The sequence below is a fragment of the Pseudophryne corroboree genome, chromosome 11, assembly GCF_028390025.1.
Source record: "Pseudophryne corroboree isolate aPseCor3 chromosome 11, aPseCor3.hap2, whole genome shotgun sequence".
Taxonomy (NCBI): domain Eukaryota; kingdom Metazoa; phylum Chordata; class Amphibia; order Anura; family Myobatrachidae; genus Pseudophryne; species Pseudophryne corroboree.
Window position 1 is genome coordinate 351,868,166 of NC_086454.1, and position 19,571 is coordinate 351,887,736.

Here is a 19,571-nt window from a genome sequence, read left to right on the forward strand (position 1 = left end):
GAGATACAGATATCAGGAACGTAGATGGAACACGGAGATACAGATATCAGGAACGTAGATGGAACACGGAGATACAGATATCAGGAACGGAGCAGGAACACGGAGATACAGATATCAGGAACGTAGATGGAACACGGAGATACAGATATCAGGAACGTAGATGGAACACGGAGATACAGATATCAGGAACGGAGCAGGAACGCGGAGATACAGATATCAGGAATGTAGATGGAACAGGGAGATACAGATATCAGGAACGTAGATGGAACAGGGAGATACAGATATCAGGAACGTAGATGGAACAGGGAGATACAGATATCAGGAACGTAGATGGAACAGGGAGATACAGATATCAGGAACGTAGATGGAACACGGAGATACAGATATCAGGAACGTAGATGGAACAGGGAGATACAGATATCAGGAACGTAGATGGAACAGGGAGATACAGATATCAGGAACGTAGATGGAACAGGGAGATACAGATATCAGGAACGTAGATGGAACAGGGAGATACAGATATCAGGAACGTAGATGGAACAGGGAGATACAGATATCAGGAACGTAGATGGAACACGGAGATACAGATATCAGGAACGTAGATGGAACACGGAGATACAGATATCAGGAACGTAGATGGAACAGGGAGATACAGATATCAGGAACGTAGATGGAACACGGAGATACAGATATCAGGAACGTAGATGGAACACGGAGATACAGATATCAGGAACGTAGATGGAACAGGGAGATACAGATATCAGGAACGGAGCAGGAACAATAACTGAGCACAGCAAACTGGAACCCGGAACAGCACAGGGAACTGGAATCCGGAATGTAGGTACCGCATATTACAAGTAGCACAAGGCAGGCGCTGGAGAAAGGTTTGGGAGCCTATACTCTGGCACAGGAGCACGCCCAGGAATTACTTCTATAGGTGGAGTTTCAAATTAGGTGCCACTGTAACGTCACATTTTTAGTGCATCTGGCCCTTTAAGATCCGTGCAGCAGCTGGCACCAGCACTGCCGGACCTGGTAAGTCAACGCTGGTGCCCTGCGCAATGTGGCATTTTCTTTCTTCTGCACACCCATCATCTGTACTCTTATGTCCTGCTCCGCAGCTGCGTTCTCGGTTATACATCAAGTTAGGGTGTAAAGGGCATACTGATAATCTCTTTTACTTGTAAAGTGTTTTTGTTTTAAGATTAGTAAGAGGTTATATACTGTATCTGCTGCTCCCTTTCACTGCTATCAAGAATAAGTGCATCCATCTCCTGTCTTCTTTTATCCTGTGCTGCAGCCGCACCCGCCTCCTCAGTCACTGCACCCGCCTCCTCCTCAGTCACTGCACCCGCCTCCTCAGTCACTGCACCCGCCTCCTCCTCAGTCACTGCACCCGCCTCCTCAGTCGCTGCAGCCTCCTCCTCCTCGGTCGCTGCAGTCTCCTCCTCCTCGGTCGCTGCAGCCTCCTCCTCCTCGGTCGCTGCAGCCTCCTCCTCCTCGGTCGCTGCAGCCTCCTCCTCCTCGGTCGCTGCAGCCTCCTCCTCCTCGGTCGCTGCAGCCTCCTCCTCCTCGGTCGCTGCAGCCTCCTCCTCCTCGGTCGCTGCAGCCTCCTCTGCCGCTGCCTGCTCCTCTTGCGGCAGCCGCCTTCTCCTCGGTCACTGCAGCCTCCTCCTCCTCGGTCGCTGCAGTCTCCTCGGTCGTTGCCTTTTCCTCTTACTGCAGCCGCCTTCTCCTATGCCGCTGCCTGCTCCTCTTGCTGCAGCCGCCTTCTCCTCAGCCGCTGCCTGCTCCTCTTGCTGCAGCAGCTTCCTGCTTAGCCGCTGCCCGCTCCTCTTGCTGCAGCCGCCTTCTCCTCGGCTGCTGCCTGCTCCTCTTGCTGCAGCAGCCTTCTCCTCGGCTGCTGCCTGCTCCTCTTGCTGCAGCCTCCTCCTGCTTGGCCGCTGCCTGCTCCTCTTGCTGCAGCCGCCTTCTCCTCTGCCGCTGCCTTCTCCTCTTGCTGCAGCCGCCTCCTCCTCGGCCGCTGCCTGCTCCTCTTGCTGCAGCCGCCTCCTCCTCGGCCGCTGCCTGCTCCTCTTGCTGCAGCCGCCTCCTCCTCGGCCGCTGACTGCTCCTCTTGCTTCAGCCGCTTTCTCATCGGCTTCTCTTGCTGCTGCCTGCTCCTCCTGCTACAGGACTTCTGTCTCCTCTCCATCAGTTCCACAGCCACTAGCAGTATTTCCAGTCGGGCCAGCTCCAGACCATTTTTTGTGGGGTTCTTAATAAAACGTTAAATATATAAACTGAACGTGGGCATATTTTCCCCCCCTTATCTTATAGGAATCTGGTGTGATCCTACAGACAAGTGTATTAGGCTTATAAAATTTTGAGAATGTACAATTGTTCCCCCACAGTGAATTATGTCTGATTCTGTTGCCAGAGTAGGGCACATCATATACCATATTAAAGCTCTTGGTCCGTGGATGTTCAGAATTATATAGGTGTTGTGATTGGCTGCTTCGTTTCAAAGCTATGTGGCAAAACATCTACCAGCCAATCACAATGCATCGCCATTGAGCTCTTTGAAAATGTGACAGTTAGTGAACTCTCCCTGTGCAGCTGCCGGGTGACCTGGAACATGTGACCTGCTGCGTGGTCTGGAAACTGTGACAGTTATTTGAAGCCACCCGTTACGTAGGGATACTAAGGTTTTATCGACTCCTACGCGGGTAAAAAGGGGTAAAATGTGCCGCCTAGCAAACCTTTGCCTTGTTAAAACCTGCACTTCAGCTAGTTCTGACTTATTTTGCCACTCACTCGAGCATATTGTATTAGAAAACCAGCCAGTTAACTGTGATCTGTAGTCCACACGTGGATTGGTTATGCTAAAAGCATGATCCCTATTTTTTTTATATATGGGTTCTCCATTCTTGTGTTCCTCTGCTTTGTACATGGCAAATTAATCTACTTTTTCTTCCTACGTAGTTGCACCGAAAAAAAGGCATTTAATAAAAGGGGAGCTACCTAGCTGGGTATGGTGACTGAGTGCAGGGGTGTATTTAGGGGTCCGAGCGCCCCTGGCAAAATAAAGGATTGGTGCCCCCCCCCCCCCCATATTTGAAATAGGGAAGGAACGTGTGCCAAAAAAGGGGCATGGCCACTCAATAGTACCCCAATTCAAATTACACCACAGTTGTGTGCCTTACTCACATTACACAGCACAGTAATGTACATTATCCACGTTATGCCCTTAAACACATTATGCCACACAGTAGTGCCCATATATATATATGGAAAGGCGTGCACGCTCCTGGGAAAGTGGGCGTGGCCTCACAATTTTATATAATGATATCAAACTATAAATATATATAATCAGACCCCCTACACATGCGCACTCACACAATTAGCAGACTTACACACAATACCCACAGTAGTTCTCCTTACACATAATGTCCCTAGTATAGTGTCAGATGCACATAATGTCCCCCAGTATAGTGCCAGTTACACATATGCCCCCACAGTGCCAGATACACATATGCTCCCACTGAGCCATACACTCGTATGCCCCTACTGTGCCGGACACTCGTATGCCCCTACAGTGCCACACACTTGTATGCTCCCACAGTGCCGCGCACTCGTATGCACCCACAGTGCCGGACACTCAAATGCCCCCACCGAGCCAGACACTCGTATGCCCCTACAGTGCCAGACACACATATGCCCCATATTGATTTTACTATTAAAGTCAGTACTTTTAGGTAGATTCACTTTTAGAGGCGACCGCTATCCCCTCACCCCCATGTAGTTCCTCAACAACATGGATGCCCATTAATGATCAAAGAATGCAGCAGCAGCCACTGTAATTGGCGCCGGGGTCTAGCACCGCATCCAATACAGGCAAGAAACTCTACATAAACTACACCCCCAGGAGCCGCTGCTGCATACTGTAAACATTACTGGGCATCCCTGCTGGTGAGGAACTACATGGGGGTGGGGGTATAGCTGCTGCCTCTAAAAGTGAATCTACCTACTGCCCATGGGTGGCACCTATGGACGGCGCCCCCCCTTGGCTTGCGCCCCTGGCGAGTGCCATCCTGGCCAATAGGAAGATACACCCCTGACTGAGTGTAACAAGGTGATTGAAACCTATTCAAATTCACTATAAAAACAATAATAACAACAGTACATTTGTTTGTCCACAAGGTGGCACTGCTTGAAAATATATCCTCTGCAGTGCTGTTATAGTTACATTTATTGCTGGTAGCATTAACTTGTACTAGGATAATTAGTTCAGATCCTGTGTGCACTCAGCGGTGTGATCTCTTCTGTTGCATTAAAGAGAGAAACGGTTTTTGAACGCCAATTTTAGTCTTGGGTGAAAGATGACGCACTGCAGGGAATAATGGTGGTCATTCCGAGTTGATCGCTCGCTAGCAGTTTTTAGCAGCCGTGCAAACGCTATGCCGCCGCCCACTGGGAGTGTATTTTAGCTTAGCAGAAGTGCGAACGAAAGGATTGCAGAGCGGCGGCAAAGTTTTTTTGTGCAGTTTCAGAGTAGCTCAATACCTACTCAGAGCTTGCGATCACTTCGGACTGTTCAGTTCCTGTTTTGACGTCACAAACCCGCCCAGTGTTCGCCCAGCCACGCCTGCGTTTTTCCTGGCGCGCCTGCGTTTTTCCGAACACTCCCTGAAAACGGTCAGTTGACACCCAGAAACGCCCACTTCATGTCAATCACTCTGCGGCCACCAGTGCGATTGAAAAGCTTCGCTAGACCTTGTGCAAAACGACATCGTTCGTTGTGGCAGTACGATGCGCGTGCGCATTGCACCGCATATGCATGCGCAGAACTGCCGTTTTTTACCCTGATCGCTGCGCTGCGAACAAATGCAGCTAGCGATCAACTCGGAATGACCCCCAATATACTGTATGATTTCTTATCAGTGACTTTTATTTTGCCCCCACGTCCCAGTGATGTCACTTGTTCCTACTGTATGAGTAGGCTCCGCTTATAAACTGCCAGACAAATGTCGCATGTCTCTCTCCCAATAGAGTCATTCTAGACAATTTAAATTTGATTGCAGTAAATTGATCTGAGACCCCTTTGGCCGGTGGTTGAATTGGCCAGCAGATGGCGTGGGGCAGCGGTCGTCCACCTGTTCAGGCAACGTTCCAGGGGTGGGTAGAGAAGGGGGACTAGGTACTAGAATTATGGAGCAATAACGGGGGAGGGGGTTTGGTGAGTGCTGCGTTTAGCATACAACAGTCACTTTTTTATTGATAAAATTGTATTAATGGTTGTACAGTAATTTGTCGTCATTTTGCAAATCTCACTTTTTAATAATGATAAAATCTATTTTAAAAAAAATGGAAAAACCAAAACATAACTTTGTGATGCATCTCAGATATCCGCAAGGGGCTGTACAGGCAGGAACAGAGCCCAGACGGGAACAGCTTCCCAGAGATTCCGCCGCAATCTGATAGTTGGAACAAATAGGGGAGGGATCTACCTCTGCGTTACCTGCTAACTGTGTAATTCAGGTCCCGATGTTCTGTACTTTGTGCATGCGCCATACCCGTACTGCATGTGCGCAGGGATTGTCAGTCTGCAGCTGCATGGGGTCAGGTAGGTGGCGGCGTTGGCTTCCATTTCCTGAAACTGAAGCGTGTTGCCTCTATTGTCTGGGAGCCCCGGGGGCAGGATCTCTGGTGGTCATTCCGAGTTGATCGCTAGCTGCTTTCGGTCGCTGTGCAGCGATCAGGCTAAAAACCGGCACTTCTGCGCATGCGGCGCAATGAGCACGCGCGATGTACTATTACAACGAACGATGTAGTTTCGCACAGGGTCTAGCGAAGCTTTTCAGTCGCACTGCTGGCCGCAGAGTGATTGACAGGAAGTGGGCGTTTCTAGGTGTCAACTGACCGTTTTCAGGGAGTGTTCAAAAAAATGCAGGCGAGCCAGGAAAATGCAGGCGTGGCTGGGCGAACGCTGCGCGGGTGTGACGTCAAATCCGGAACTGAATAGTCTGAAGTCATCGCAAGCGCTGAGTAGGTCTGAAGCTACTCTGAAACTGCACAATTTTCTTTGTAGCTGCTCTGCGATCCTTTTGTTCACACTTCTGCTAAGCTAAAATACACTCCCAGTGGGAGGCGGCATAGCGTTTGCACGGCTGCTAAAAACTGCTAGCGAGCGATCAACTCAGAATGACCACCCCTGTTGGAAGACAGAGATTTCCTGGCCTGTTGGTAGGAGCTGCGGCGGCCAACTTGCATGACCTCATGGGTCCTCGCGCAGCCCGCCGATGGTGCCGCAAGTGACCCAATGCTGCGTCCTAGGAAAATCAGCCTGTAGACAGATATATTTTAGGCTGATTACAGAGAGACTGTTCCAGCGGGCACAGACTCTGCAGCCGTGTACCCTGCAGGAGGGCAGCTTGTGCCTGTGGAGCCTGGAATGGTCTGTGCTGAATAAGCTCCGCCATGATATGAAATCGAGAGGCTGGAGGTGCCACCGCATTCCCCCAGATAGCCTCACCTCCACCGACCCTGGTCTAGCTGCCCCCTCATCTGCGTACTTACCATGTCCGAGCCGCAGCAGGGCCGGAGTGAGTCCCAGGCAGGCAGGAAGTGACTCAAGACGCTATGGCAGACTGAGGAATACTTCATCATGTCAAGGAGGCAGAGGACAGGGCTAATTATTGTACTAATTAAGCTAATTTGAAACTTCCAATTGCTTAATTAGTCGCGGGGAGGTCCTAGAGGCAGTAAAGCAAAGTCACAACCGTTTGTCCTTAAAATAAAAATATTAGGGAAAAATTGCTCTGAGGGTGCGACAAAGAAGACGCGGTAATTTTCTTGCAGGCCACTGAATAGGGAAAACCCACCTGCATTTCTATTCTGGCCAATGGGAAGATCCTGCTAACGCGTAGACCTGAATCCAGCTGTAAATAAATCGTACCGCTTTGTTGTGTTCTCTGCCCTGTTTTCCGAAACTGTTCAATAAAAGTTCCAGTTCTATAGGTGGAATGATGTTGACGTTAAACTCTCTCTATGACGTTCTCTGTGTATACAGAGAATACATATATACATATATAGATATGTAATCTGGTACACTTATGGGGCCAGAGGATCAAAAGTTTGTGAAAATTCTTCTAAGTGACTCACACAAACAAGTTACAGCGTGACCTCAATATCTAAGGGCGTTCGTTTGTATCTAATAATTACACCGCTCTGGATGCTGAACGGGTTTTTTTTATACATCTAGAATTATCTTCAGGTAATTGAAAAAAAAAAAAAAAAGTGTTTTACTAATAAAAGGAACAGCGATGACATCCTTTAATCCAATTAGCGCTAATGTTTGTCAAGATATCCACTTTGTAAATGAAAGTTAATTATGTATGGTCATTAAGATAGAGCAGCATTGAGTACAGTCATAGTGTAATTAGGATTTTGGCAAGGTCACGTCTGATCTGATGGATGGCACCGGAACACTCTGGTAATACTCGCAGTGTATCTCTGCGCCGCATTCCGTTCTCTTTCTAATGTTGGGGAAACAACAGCATTCCGTCTGATGTAAGAGAGGTTTGTTATATCGCGAGCAGAATATTGATCCAATGAGTCTGCCCGCAGTACTAAGTAATGATCTAGTTGTCGATCTGTATGTATCCCAGGTGTGATTACGTTCCATGAACATTCATTCCCGCATCTGCTGTGAGTCTGTTCCAGGTATATACTACTCTTTCAGCAAAATACTATTTTTATTGCATCGCGTCTGAATTTCCCAAGACTTAAATAAGACTGGGCCCTTCTGGGCTGTCAAGGGGGCTCAGTGCATTGCTCCTGAAGGACACTTCAGTGAGCGTTTTCTCCTTCAGTCAATTGAATCAGCAGTTTTTGTCTGTGTTTTTCAATAGGTCAGATTGCTTTTGTGGTCTCCAGAAAAATGGCTGCCAGACACCTGGGACCACCCACTAGCCAAGTCGTCTCCAGAAGACTTGTCCTACTCTTCCAGTCATGCGGGGGGCACCACAAGATTTTTGGGAGCCACGTGGATATTCAGAGAGAGTAGGCAGTTCGGCTGCTTATGTCTGTCTGTGTATCCCATGTGGGCCTGTGGCTTTGGTGACACGGGGGGTCTGCATGCATGGTTCATAATTACTAGGCCCCAGAATTAGCAGCTCTAGACATAATGCTGTGCAAAGGAGAGATGCATGCCAAATCCTCGATGGTCACCCCCTCAAATCACCTCATTTCCCATAAAAACATCCCTGCATTGCCACATGCCACCAGTGACCCCTCCCAGCTGCCCCGGTTCCGGTGGTCACGGAAATACTCCTGGCTGCTGGAACAGTCTCCTAGAAACCGTGAGGTCTTTTGCCGTTAATGCAGGTGGGTTAGGAAATCCGCCATCGCTACTCACAAATGCGCAGGGCATGGCAGAACACTTTGTTGTCCATTGAAGCAAAGAATTAGCAAGGACTCATGCGAGCAAGCAGAAAGCTTCTCCGCCGCGGGTAGGACGCAGATTCCTGGCCCAGGACGACGGGCGTCCCATGGGCAACACTCTGATTTTTTTCATTGCTCTTTATTATTATTTTTTTTAGAATTGTCTATTTTTATAATTTAAAAAATTGTCCAATCCAAAATGTATCGTCGTCGACAATGCGCATTTTTGGAACCGTCAACGAAAAATTTACATGTGCAACCAACAGAATCCTAAAAAGCATAAGAACTTAGGGTTCTATTTACTAAGCCACGGATTCAGACAAAGATCCCTCCCCTATTCCATTCAAGGCTTAGTAAATAGACTCTATAGTCACCTAAAAAAGCCTCCTCAAGTACAATGAGTACAATTTAACATATTTATCGCTGTCGGGAAAAAACTTCGGGGGACATGTACTAAGCAGTGATAAAAGCTGAGAAGTGAGCCAGTGGAGAAGTTGCCCATAGCAACCAATCAGCTGCCCTGTATATTTTAAAAGTATGCAAATTATAAATGTTACGTCAATGCTGATTGGTTGTCGTGGGCAACTTCTCCACTGGCTCACTTCTCCACTTTTATCGCTACTTAGTACATCTCCCCCTTAATTGCATATTATACGTATTTAACCGTGATCGTTTCTTTTAAACTTGTGGTCCGACTAGAAGGGGTTCCATGCAGAACTATGGGGGGGTAATGAATTGGAGAAGGGGAAGCTGTCTGAGGCTGGCGTATGTACCGGTGCATATGACACGTTAGCTCTGTATAATGTGAGATACATGTGTCTCCGCTCCCGGCACAATTGTGAAAGCGTTAGCGGAATCTGCTGCTCGCTGTTCTCATCAATATTGTAAACATATTATTTTCATCTTGTTTCTGGACCGCGCTGCAGAAAACGTCGTGGCTGCAGATTAATTTTTGATGCCGTGAAAGCCTCGCTCAGTCGGATTTTATGTCGGAGATTATTTTTCTGCTCTCAGAGTTGACGGAGGTTATCAGTCTGTACCCGATTACCCACATTCCTCTTTCTTTTTGTTGTTTGAAATCGAGATCTCCAAAACAAGATTGTAAAGGTTGCACTGAGTGTGTGTGGAATGAGCCCGTACAGTAACGTAAGTGCATCGTGAGATCTGGGTGCCAGGCTATCACAGGAACTGAACATTCTCTTCTATGTATTTATAACCTTCATATAATAGCTGCATTAATGGTCAGCTCTGATGTCATCGCTGGTTTGCTATTATTGCCTGTAATATAAGACTTGCCTGGTAGGTTCCTTTATTATACTTGTACATGATGTTAATTAAGGCCAATGGGTTGTATAAATCTCCCTTCAACAACTTGCCCAATATCTACCTATAAGGCAGTCACATGCCCCGTTCTCTAATAGCTGATCACTGAGGGGCAGATGTATTAAGCCTGGAGAAGTGATAAAGAAGTGGAAGGTGATAACGCACCAGCCAATCAGCTCCTAATTTTTCAAACCCAGCCTGTAACTTGTCAGTTAGGAGCTGATTGGCTGGTGCGTTATCACTTTCCACTTATCACTGCTTTATCTCTTCTGCGGGCTTAATACATCTGCCCCTATTTACGACCGGTTAACTTAATCCCTCTTTAGTCTAACATCTTCCTCTCTTCTCTTTCCCTCCTTTTATTGGAGCATTATCACAGACGGGGTGGTGCCTAGTTTGGTTTTGTCTACTGATCAGGAAGAAAAACACATTTTGTTTCCCCCAGCACTCTGAGTGATAGCAGTAACCAGATTTACATCCCACACAATATCTTAGAATTCAGAGATCTTGGTTACATATATCTGTGCAAATGTATGTATAAGCCCCCAAGCCGCGTCAAGGCCTCTCTGTATATATTGAGGGTCCCTAGCTCTATATCTAGGTGCAGGGCGTGGCACCCGAAAAACCAGCATAAGTCAGACAGCCCAGGGCAGCATACCAGTGAAAAAACTATAATGCTAATAGATTAGTGTTAAGAAGCCAAAGCTATATACAGAAAGTGATACAAAAATGAGATGTAATTAAAATCCGAAATAGTGTTAAATAAATTAGTTTGTGATAAGTATTAATAAAGTGTAAGGGCATGCCACACTAAAGCCATCCAGCTCAGCCAATCCAGGGGGACCACATCCCATCCCTCATCTCCTGATATACTCTGTGCTGCTGGGGACCCTGCTCCTTCCACTATATAACTCTCAGTCTGTGACTTCCTGCTGCCTCCATTCCCCTCCTCACATCATGTCACTGCCCCTGTCACATGCAGCCCTGTCCTTACTGACACATCACTCATCTCCTGATATACTCTGTGCTGCTGGGGGACCCTGCTCCTTCCACTATATAACTCTCAGTCTGTGGCTTCCTGCTGCCTCCATTCCCCTCCTCACATCATGTCACTGCCCCTGTCACATGCAGCCCTGTCCTCACTGACACATCACTCATCTCCTGATATACTCTGTGCTGCTGGGGACCCTGCTCCTCCCACTATATAACTCTCAGTCTGTGGCCTCCTGCTGCCTCCATTCCCCTCCTCACATCATGTCACTGTCACATGCAGCCCTGTCCTCACTGACACATCACTCATCTCCTGATATACTCTGTGCTGCTGGGGACCCTGCTCCTCCCACTATATAACTCTCAGTCTGTGGCTTCCTGCTACCTCCATTCCCCTCCTCACATCATGTCACTGCCCCTGTCACATGCAGCCCTGTCCTCACTGACACATCACTCATCTCCTGATATACTCTGTGCTGCTGGGGACCCTGCTTCTCCCACTATATAACTCTCAGTCTGTGGCTTCCTGCTGCCTCCATTCCCCTCCTCACATCATGTCACTGCCCCTGTCACATGCAGCCCTGTCCTCACTGACACATCACTCATCTCCTGATATACTCTGTGCTGCTGGGGACCCTGCTCCTTCCACTATATAACTCTCAGTCTGTGGCTTCCTGCTGCCTCCATCCCCTCCTCACATCATGTCACTGCCCCTGTCACATGCAGCCCTGTCCTCACTGACACATCACTCATCTCCTGATATACTCTGTGCTGCTGGGGACCCTGCTCCTCCCACTATATAACTCTCAGTCTGTGGCTTCCTGCTGCCTCCATTCCCCTCCTCACATTATGTCAGTGCCCCTGTCACATGCAGCCCTGTCCTCACTGACACATCACTCATCTCCTGATATACTCTGTGCTGCTGGGGACCCTGCTCCTCCCATTATATAACTCTCAGTCTGTGGCTTCCTGCTGTCTCCATTCCCCTCCTCACATCATGTCATTGCCCCTGTCACATGCAGCCCTGTCCTCACTGACACATCACTCATCTCCTGATATACTCTGTGCTGCTGGAGACCCTGCTCCTCCCACTATATAACTCTCAGTCTGTGTCTTCCTGCTGCCTCCATTCCCCTCCTCACATCATGTCACTGCCCCTGTCACATGCAGCACTGTCCTCACTGACACATCACTCATCCTCTGATATACTCTGTGCTGCTGGGGACCCTGCTCCTCCCACTATATAACTCTCAGTCTGTGGCTTCCTGCTGTCTCCATTCCCCTCCTCACATCATGTCACTGTCCCTGTCACATGCAGCCCTGTCCTCACTGACACATCACTCATCTCCTGATATACTCTGTGCTGCTGGGGACCCTGCTCCTCCCACTATATAACTCTCAGTCTGTGTCTTCCTGCTGCCTCCATTCCCCTCCTCACATCATGTCACTGCCCCTGTCACATGCAGCCCTGTCCTCACTGACACATCACTCATCTCCTGATATACTCTGTGCTGCTGGGGACCCTGCTCCTCCCACTATATAACTCTCAGTCTGTGTCTTCCTGCTGCCTCCATTCCCCTCCTCACATCATGTCACTGCCCCTGTCACATGCAGCCCTGTCCTCACTGACACATCACTCATCTCCTGATATACTCTGTGCTGCTGGGGACCCTGCTCCTCCCACTGTATAACTCTCAGTCTGTTACTTCCTGCTGCCTCCATTCCCCTCCTCACATCATGTCACTGCCCCTGTCACATGCAGCCCTGTCCTCACTGACACATCACCCATCTCCTGATATACTCTGTGCTGCTGGGGACCCTGCTCCTCCCACTATATAACTCTGTCTGTGGCTTCCTGCTGCCTCCATTCCCCTCCTCACATCATGTCACTGCCCCTGTCACATGCAGCCCTGTCCTCACTGACACATCACTCATCTCCTGATATACTCTGTGCTGCTGGGGACTCTGCTCCTCCCACTATATAACTCTCAGTCTGTGGCTTCCTGCTGCCTCCATTCCCCTCCTCACATCATGTCACTGCCCCTATCACATGCAGCCCTGTCCTCACTGACACATCACTCATCTCCTGATATACTCTGTGCTGCTGGGGATCCTGCTCCTTCCACTATATAACTCTCAGTCTGTGGCTTCCTGCTGCCTCAATTCCCCTCCTCACATCATGTCACTGTCCCTGTCACATGCAGCCCTGTCCTCACTGACACATCACTCATCTCCTGATATACTCTGTGCTGCTGGGGACCCTGCTCCTCCCACTATATAACTCTCAGTCTGTGGCTTCCTACTTCCTCCATTCCCCTCCTTACATCATGTCACTGTCCCTGTCACATGCAGCCCTGTCCTCACTGACACATCACTCATCTCCTGATATACTCTGTGCTGCTGGGGGACCCTGCTCCTTCCACTATATAACGCTCAGTCTGTGGCTTCCTACTTCCTCCATTCCCCTCCTTACATCATGTCACTGCCCAGGGCCTTCTTAACAGCAATGCACTGGGGCCCCTACCCATCCTCCAGTGGTAGGGGTGGGGGGTGCTATCAGCGGCAGCTGTGATGTCCCGCGGGCGGTAGGGGGTGTTCTATCTTCCGCTCAGCATGTAGGACCTGGAGCAGTTATATCTGCTAATTACTCCTTTACTGCACAGATGGGGCTAAACTGTAGAGGGGGCATTGGGCTGAATGAAGATGCCCTGGTACATGACTTCCGGGGTGGTAGGGGGTGTTTAATACGTAGGGGAGGGGTGGATAGTGGAGTAGGCTTAATATTTATCATTTTCCGTTGGGGGGGCAGCTTGCTTGACTGCAGATATCTCAAGTTCCTGAAAATATATTTATTAGCTTTAAATGGGATAAAAAATTAGAGAGTCCCACCTTTCAGAAGGTTCTGGGGACTTGGGGATCAGAGTTCAGGGGCCAAAGCAATTCACCATTGAAAATCTAAAACTGCATATCAGGCGTGTGGAGCTGGTGCAGGGACCAGCTGCTTGAAGGCTGATATATCTGGATCTGGGCATAGTAGAGACAAGCTGCCAGTGTCCATTGAAAGGGGAGAGTCCCAGATTTTGGATTATACCCTCAGAAAAACTCTTAAGTTAGACAGAACCCGAGATATCTTGCTGGGAAGAGCAATTAACAGGCTTGGATGGGGACCACTGCTTTCAAGTCGGATATCTCCGGTTCCCCAGGGACGATTAAAAAAATCTGGTTCCCCTGGAAAGAGGGGACCCTCAGCTATTAGCCTATGGCCCTTATACTCCTGTGGCCCTTGGGCAAGAGCCCATACGAAAAGACGGCCCTGTCACTGCCCCTGTCACATGCAGCCCTGTCCTCACTGACACATCACTCATCTCCTGCTATACTCTGTGCTGCTGGGGACCCTGCTCCTCCCACTATATAACTCTCAGTCTGTGGTTTCCTGCTGCCTCCATTCCCCTCCTCATATCATGTCACTGCCCCTGTCACATGCAGCCCTGTCCTCACTGACACATCACTCATCTCCTGATATACTCTGTGCTGCTGGGACCCTGCTCCTCCCACTATATAACTCTCAGTCTGTGGCCTCCTGCTGCCCCCATTCCCCTCCTCACATCATGTCACTGCCCCTGTCACATGCAGCCCTATCCTCACTGACACATCACTCATCTCCTGATATACTCTGTGCTGCTGGGGACCCTGCTCCTCCCACTATATAACTCTCAGTCTGTGGCTTCCTGCTGCCTCTATTCCCCTCCGCACATCATGTCACTGCCCCTGTCACATGCAGCCCTGTCCTCACTGACCCATCACTAATCTCCTGATATATTCTGTGCTGCTGAGGACCCTGCTCTTCCCACTATATAACTCTGTCTGTGGCTTCCTGCTGCCTCCATTCCCCTCCTCATATCATGTCACTGCCCCTGTCACATGCAGCCCTGTCCTCACTGACACATCACTCATCTCCTGATATACTCTGTGCTGCTGTGGACCCTGCTCCTCCCACTATATAACTCTCAGTCTGTGGCTTCCTGCTGTATCCATTCATCAGTCATTGACCTGATCCGCAGAGCTGCACAGGTGCCGGTACATTGTGTGACGCTGAGTCACCGCACACGGGCTCCTCACCTAGTTCCCACGTCACAGACGTGTCAGTGTCCCACGCTGTCAGCTGTGACTCAGTACCGTGTGACACCTCCTGGGCTGCACTCTGATGATGTGTCAGTGAGATAATGATGGACATTTATATCCTGACTGTGTAATATCACAGAACTCCCTGAGATCTGATTCTGCGTTATATCATCATGAGACACCAGGGGGCGCAATTCCTCCCAGTCTTCTGATATTATAGGCTGAAAAGGGAATACAGGGTAACACTTCTGTTGCGGCATTATTTTAATTGTCTGCACAAAACGTCTCATTATTTTCAATACTAATGAATTTCGGGTGATTCAGGGTCATCTTATTATTGAATCTACACAGTGCTGTGTACGGTGATTGCGGGAAATGTTTCCGTCGCCTTCTGGTTACGGAGGTTTCACTGCAGTGTCGCAGCTGATATGGAGCATGCAGCCTGATAGTATTGCGCAGGAAACCAGCAGAGATCGCTCGTCGCATTAAGGTGGTCATTCCGAGTTGATCGCTAGCTGCATTCGTTCGCTGTGCAGCGAAGAGGGGGAAAAAACGGCACTTCTGCGCATGCGTATGCGGCACGCACGTCGTACTATTACAGTGAACGATGTAGTTTCGCACAGGGTCTAGCAACGCTTTTCAGTCGCAGTGGCAGCCGCAGAGTGATTGACAGGAAAGGGGAGTTTCTGGGTGTCAACTGACCGTTTTCAGGGAGTGTTCTGAAAAACGCAGGCGTGCCAGGAAAAACGCAGGCGTGGCTGGGCGAACGCAGGGTGTGTTTGTGACGTCAAAACAGGAACTGAACAGTCTGAAGTCATCGCAAGCGCTGAGTAGGTTTTGAGCTACTCTAAAACTGCACAAAAAAACTTTGCCGCCGCTCTGCGATCCTTTCGTTCGCACTTCTGCTAAGGTAAGATACACTCCCAGTGGGAGGCGGCATAGCGTTTGCACGGCTGCTAAAAGCTGCTAGCGAGCGATCAACTCGGAATGACCCCCCAAATGCAGTATTATGGAGTAGAAGAATCTATCAAATATTTGGAATGTCCGTCTAATCCAAAAAGAACATTTCCCAAATGAAAGGGCCTCTTATGTTACCGCATTCCCGTAACACGGCCGCAGGTGAGTTGTGAAGCTGTAAATCCCCGCTCCCACGTATATGGGTCCCCCAGCCAGAGGGTGTGACTAGCGCTACATACCGCAGTAAGGGGGCGCTGCTCTAATGTCCCCGCCAGTCTGACCGGACAACAAGCACTGTCCTGCAGGAAGTAAGGAATCTTCTCATTTATATTCGAGAACCCGATAATGACATTTGCACCCAGATCACATATCCGTTGCCTAAATGATGTATTATTCAGATATTGGCGTTTTAACCGGTTTTATTTCGGCTCTGTACGTTTACCCCCGTCACCGTGTTCCCAAACCCATTATTACGGCAGTGTGACAGTGAGCGTATGCGCTATTCTTGCGCTGTAATCTGTATATACTGGGAATCCGTGCATTGGGTGCAGTGTGTTCTCCCTTATCCGGGTTATTTGCTGTGCTTAGCGAGACGTGCGCGGGGAGAGCGCAGCACACAGCGTTCTCCAGCCGCTCCATTCATCAGCACTTAATGAATCATTCTGCAATTATTGCTAATTCATTGTGCGGCCGGCTGCATCCGCATCTGCTTATCAACACGTATTTGTGCTGTGTGTAATCTACTTATCATTTAATTGCGATTGAGAGGCTGAATATCGTGTGCTCACCGAGTCTACAAATATTTAATGTGAAGGGAATTAGGAAACGCGTCTTTTTCTTTTGTGTTGAAGCAAAAAGAGTCGTATAAAAGCCACGTGCGGATTGTCAGTACTGATAAGATGGGAACACGGATGTGGGCCGCGGCCGGCAGTCTTGTCTAAGGTGGTTGTCGAAGGTTCTTGGGGGGCCATGAGGGCCGACCATTGGAAATACAGATATTAGGCCTAATTCAGATCTGATCGGAGCATCAAATTTGTTAGCAGATGGGCAAAACCATGGTGGTCATTCCGAGTTGATCGCTCGCTAGCAGTTTTTAGCAGCCGTGCAAACGTTATGCCGCCGCCCACTGGGAGTGTATTTTAGCTTAGCAGAAGTGCGAACGAAAGGATCGCTGAGCGGCTGCAAAATAATTTTGTGCAGTTTCAGAGTAGCTCAATACCTACTCAGCGCTTGCGATCACTTCAGACTGTTCAGTTCCTGATGTAACGTCACAAACACGCCCTGCGTTCGCCCAGCCACGCCTGCGTTTTCCCTGGCACGCCTGCGTTTTTCTGAGCACTCTTTGAAAACGGTCAGTTGACACCCAGAAACGCCCCCTTCACGTCAGTCACTCTGCGGCCAGCAGTGCGACTGAAAAGTTTCGCTAGACCCTGTGCTAAACTACATCGTTCGTTGTAATAGTACGCCGCTCATGCGCAGAAGTGCCGTTTTTTTGCCTCATTACTGCACAGCGAACGAATGCAGCTAGCGAACAACTCGGAATTACCACCCATGTGCAGTGCAGATGTAACATGTGCAGAGAGAGAGAGATTTGGGTGGGGTGTGTTCAAACTGAAATCTAAATTGCAGTGTAAAAATAAAGCAGCCAGTATTTACCCTGCACAGAAACAATATCACCCACCCAAATCTAACTCTCTCTGCACATTTTACATCTGCCCCACCTGCAGTGCACATGGTTTTGCCCATTAGCTAACAAATTTGCTGCTGCGATCAGATCTGCATTAGGCCCAGTCTTTGTATTTTCCTCTCTCTCACACACAAACATAGCATTATATAATATACAATAAAAACAGGGGTAGGGTAAAAATACTGGGGTGTGTCTGGATTCTGGCCATCGCACCCAGCTCGCGGTGTAATACCATTGGAACCAGTGACCGCACCAAGGTACCACATGAGGCACGCGTACCATATGCTAAATGTTTGTACAGTGTAATCACCATAGAATAACCGTACATCATTAATCACGGTCTCCGTGTTCCTCTCACCTCGCAGCCTGTTTGACCTGGGAGGAGAATATTACTGCTACAGCTCGGACATTACCTGCTCCTTTCCCGCCAACGGCAAGTTCACTCCAAACCAGAGAGCCATCTATGAGGCTGTGCTGAGGTCCTCCCGCGCCATTATGAACGCCGTGAAGCCAGGTAAGAGTCCCGATATCTGGCGGGATTGTGTCTGTGTAATCGGGGTGAGGCCTATGTAATACTGTGATGTTTTGTAACCCGTGGCAACCGGCCTTGTGCAGTCCCACTGATCAAAGCTGACATCTGGTTGAGGTCAGGCACTAACTGCAGACACTTAGGGCCCGGTTCTGAGTTACACGTACAATGTCAGGCGCAGTGAAGTAATTTTTTTTCCCTTCTGCGCATGCGTCTGTTGCACTGCGCGTGGGTTCAGGTAGCGTGCGCTCAGAGTCTATAAAGGGGCACTGGAGATGCGTGCCAGGTTGCTGTGATGCGCGACGCGGCTCACTTGCTGGGAGTATGGCTCCGCACGGCGTATTGGGGCCTGGTGTATGAGGACACGTCTCTGCCTTCTAGCGTTTGACGTTGGTGAATCTGGCCAAATTACGACATGAGCGCAATAAGAAGGCATGGCTTTGCGCCAAGGGGACAGAACCCTAAAAACGACCCTTTTAACGCCGCTCTCTGGTATGAGGCACCCATTGACTCGCTGAGACTGGGACATAGGGGGTAATTCTGAGTTGATCGCAGCAGCAAGTTTGTTAGCAATTGGGCAAAACCATGTGCACTGCAGGTGGGGCAGATATAACATGTGCAGAGAGAGTTAGATTTGGGTGGATTATTTTGTTTCTGTGCAGGGTAAATTCTGGCTGCTTTATTTTTACACTGCAATTTAGATTTCAGTTTGAATACACCCCACCCAAATCTAACTCTCTCTGCACATTTTACATCTGCCCCACCTGCACTGCAAATGGTTTTGCCCAACTGCAAACAAATTTGCTGCTGCGATCAACTCTGAATTAGGCCCATACTTCCCAAAGATCTGTTGGGTGGGACCCCGATGTCTGCGTGTGGAACAGTCCCCTCAAATCAGGACTGTCCGGCATATATCAGGGCAGTTGAAAGGTGTGATGTAGCCTTCAAAATGGCTGCCCCCACCAAGTGCAGGTCACTCCGACAATGACGCAGTTACTATAATCTATATTTACTGTATTTCATTAACAACCACGCAATACATACTGTTACTGTCCTGCATAATGCGTAATAACACCATAAATCGCAACCCAAAATCAATTTTTTGGAAAATAGAAAGTTTTTAGCCGGATTTGTGATTACTTATTGGGCATAATAATCCGTTTCTGGCTGCAGTCAGTGGAGAGGGTTCTACGTCTGATACCTCAGAGAGCCTGACACCGTTTCCTATCCGTACAGAAGCACAAAACAGCTCGCACATTTCCCTCAGACGCTGACCTATTTCTCCGCCAGCGTCCGGCTCTGAAACCACTTGTCCCTTCTCTCTGTCTGAGCGACGCAGGCGACTTCCGATAGGCATTGCAGCAGGATTCCTGCCGGCTGATTACAGCCCGCTCCATTATTCCACAGAATGCTGGAAAAGGACCCCTGTGCGGATTACCATTGCTATAAATTTTGTGGCTCTGTCAGTGCGGGCAAGTGGAAGGGGCTAGCCAGGGCTCGGAGACTGTCACAGGAAACAGGCAGCAGTCTGGCTCGGAG

At 49.0% G+C, this 19,571-nt stretch overlaps 1 protein-coding gene across 1 annotated transcript in view; it reads left to right on the top strand.

The window, feature by feature from the left end:
- PEPD (peptidase D) overlaps nucleotides 1–19,571 on the top strand; it is a 331,359-nt gene that overhangs the window by 277,345 nt on the left and 34,443 nt on the right. The window contains exon 12 of the mRNA XM_063945985.1: nucleotides 17,869–18,017. Coding sequence (XP_063802055.1) covers nucleotides 17,869–18,017 — 149 coding nt within the window. The remainder of the gene's footprint in view (nucleotides 1–17,868; nucleotides 18,018–19,571) is intronic.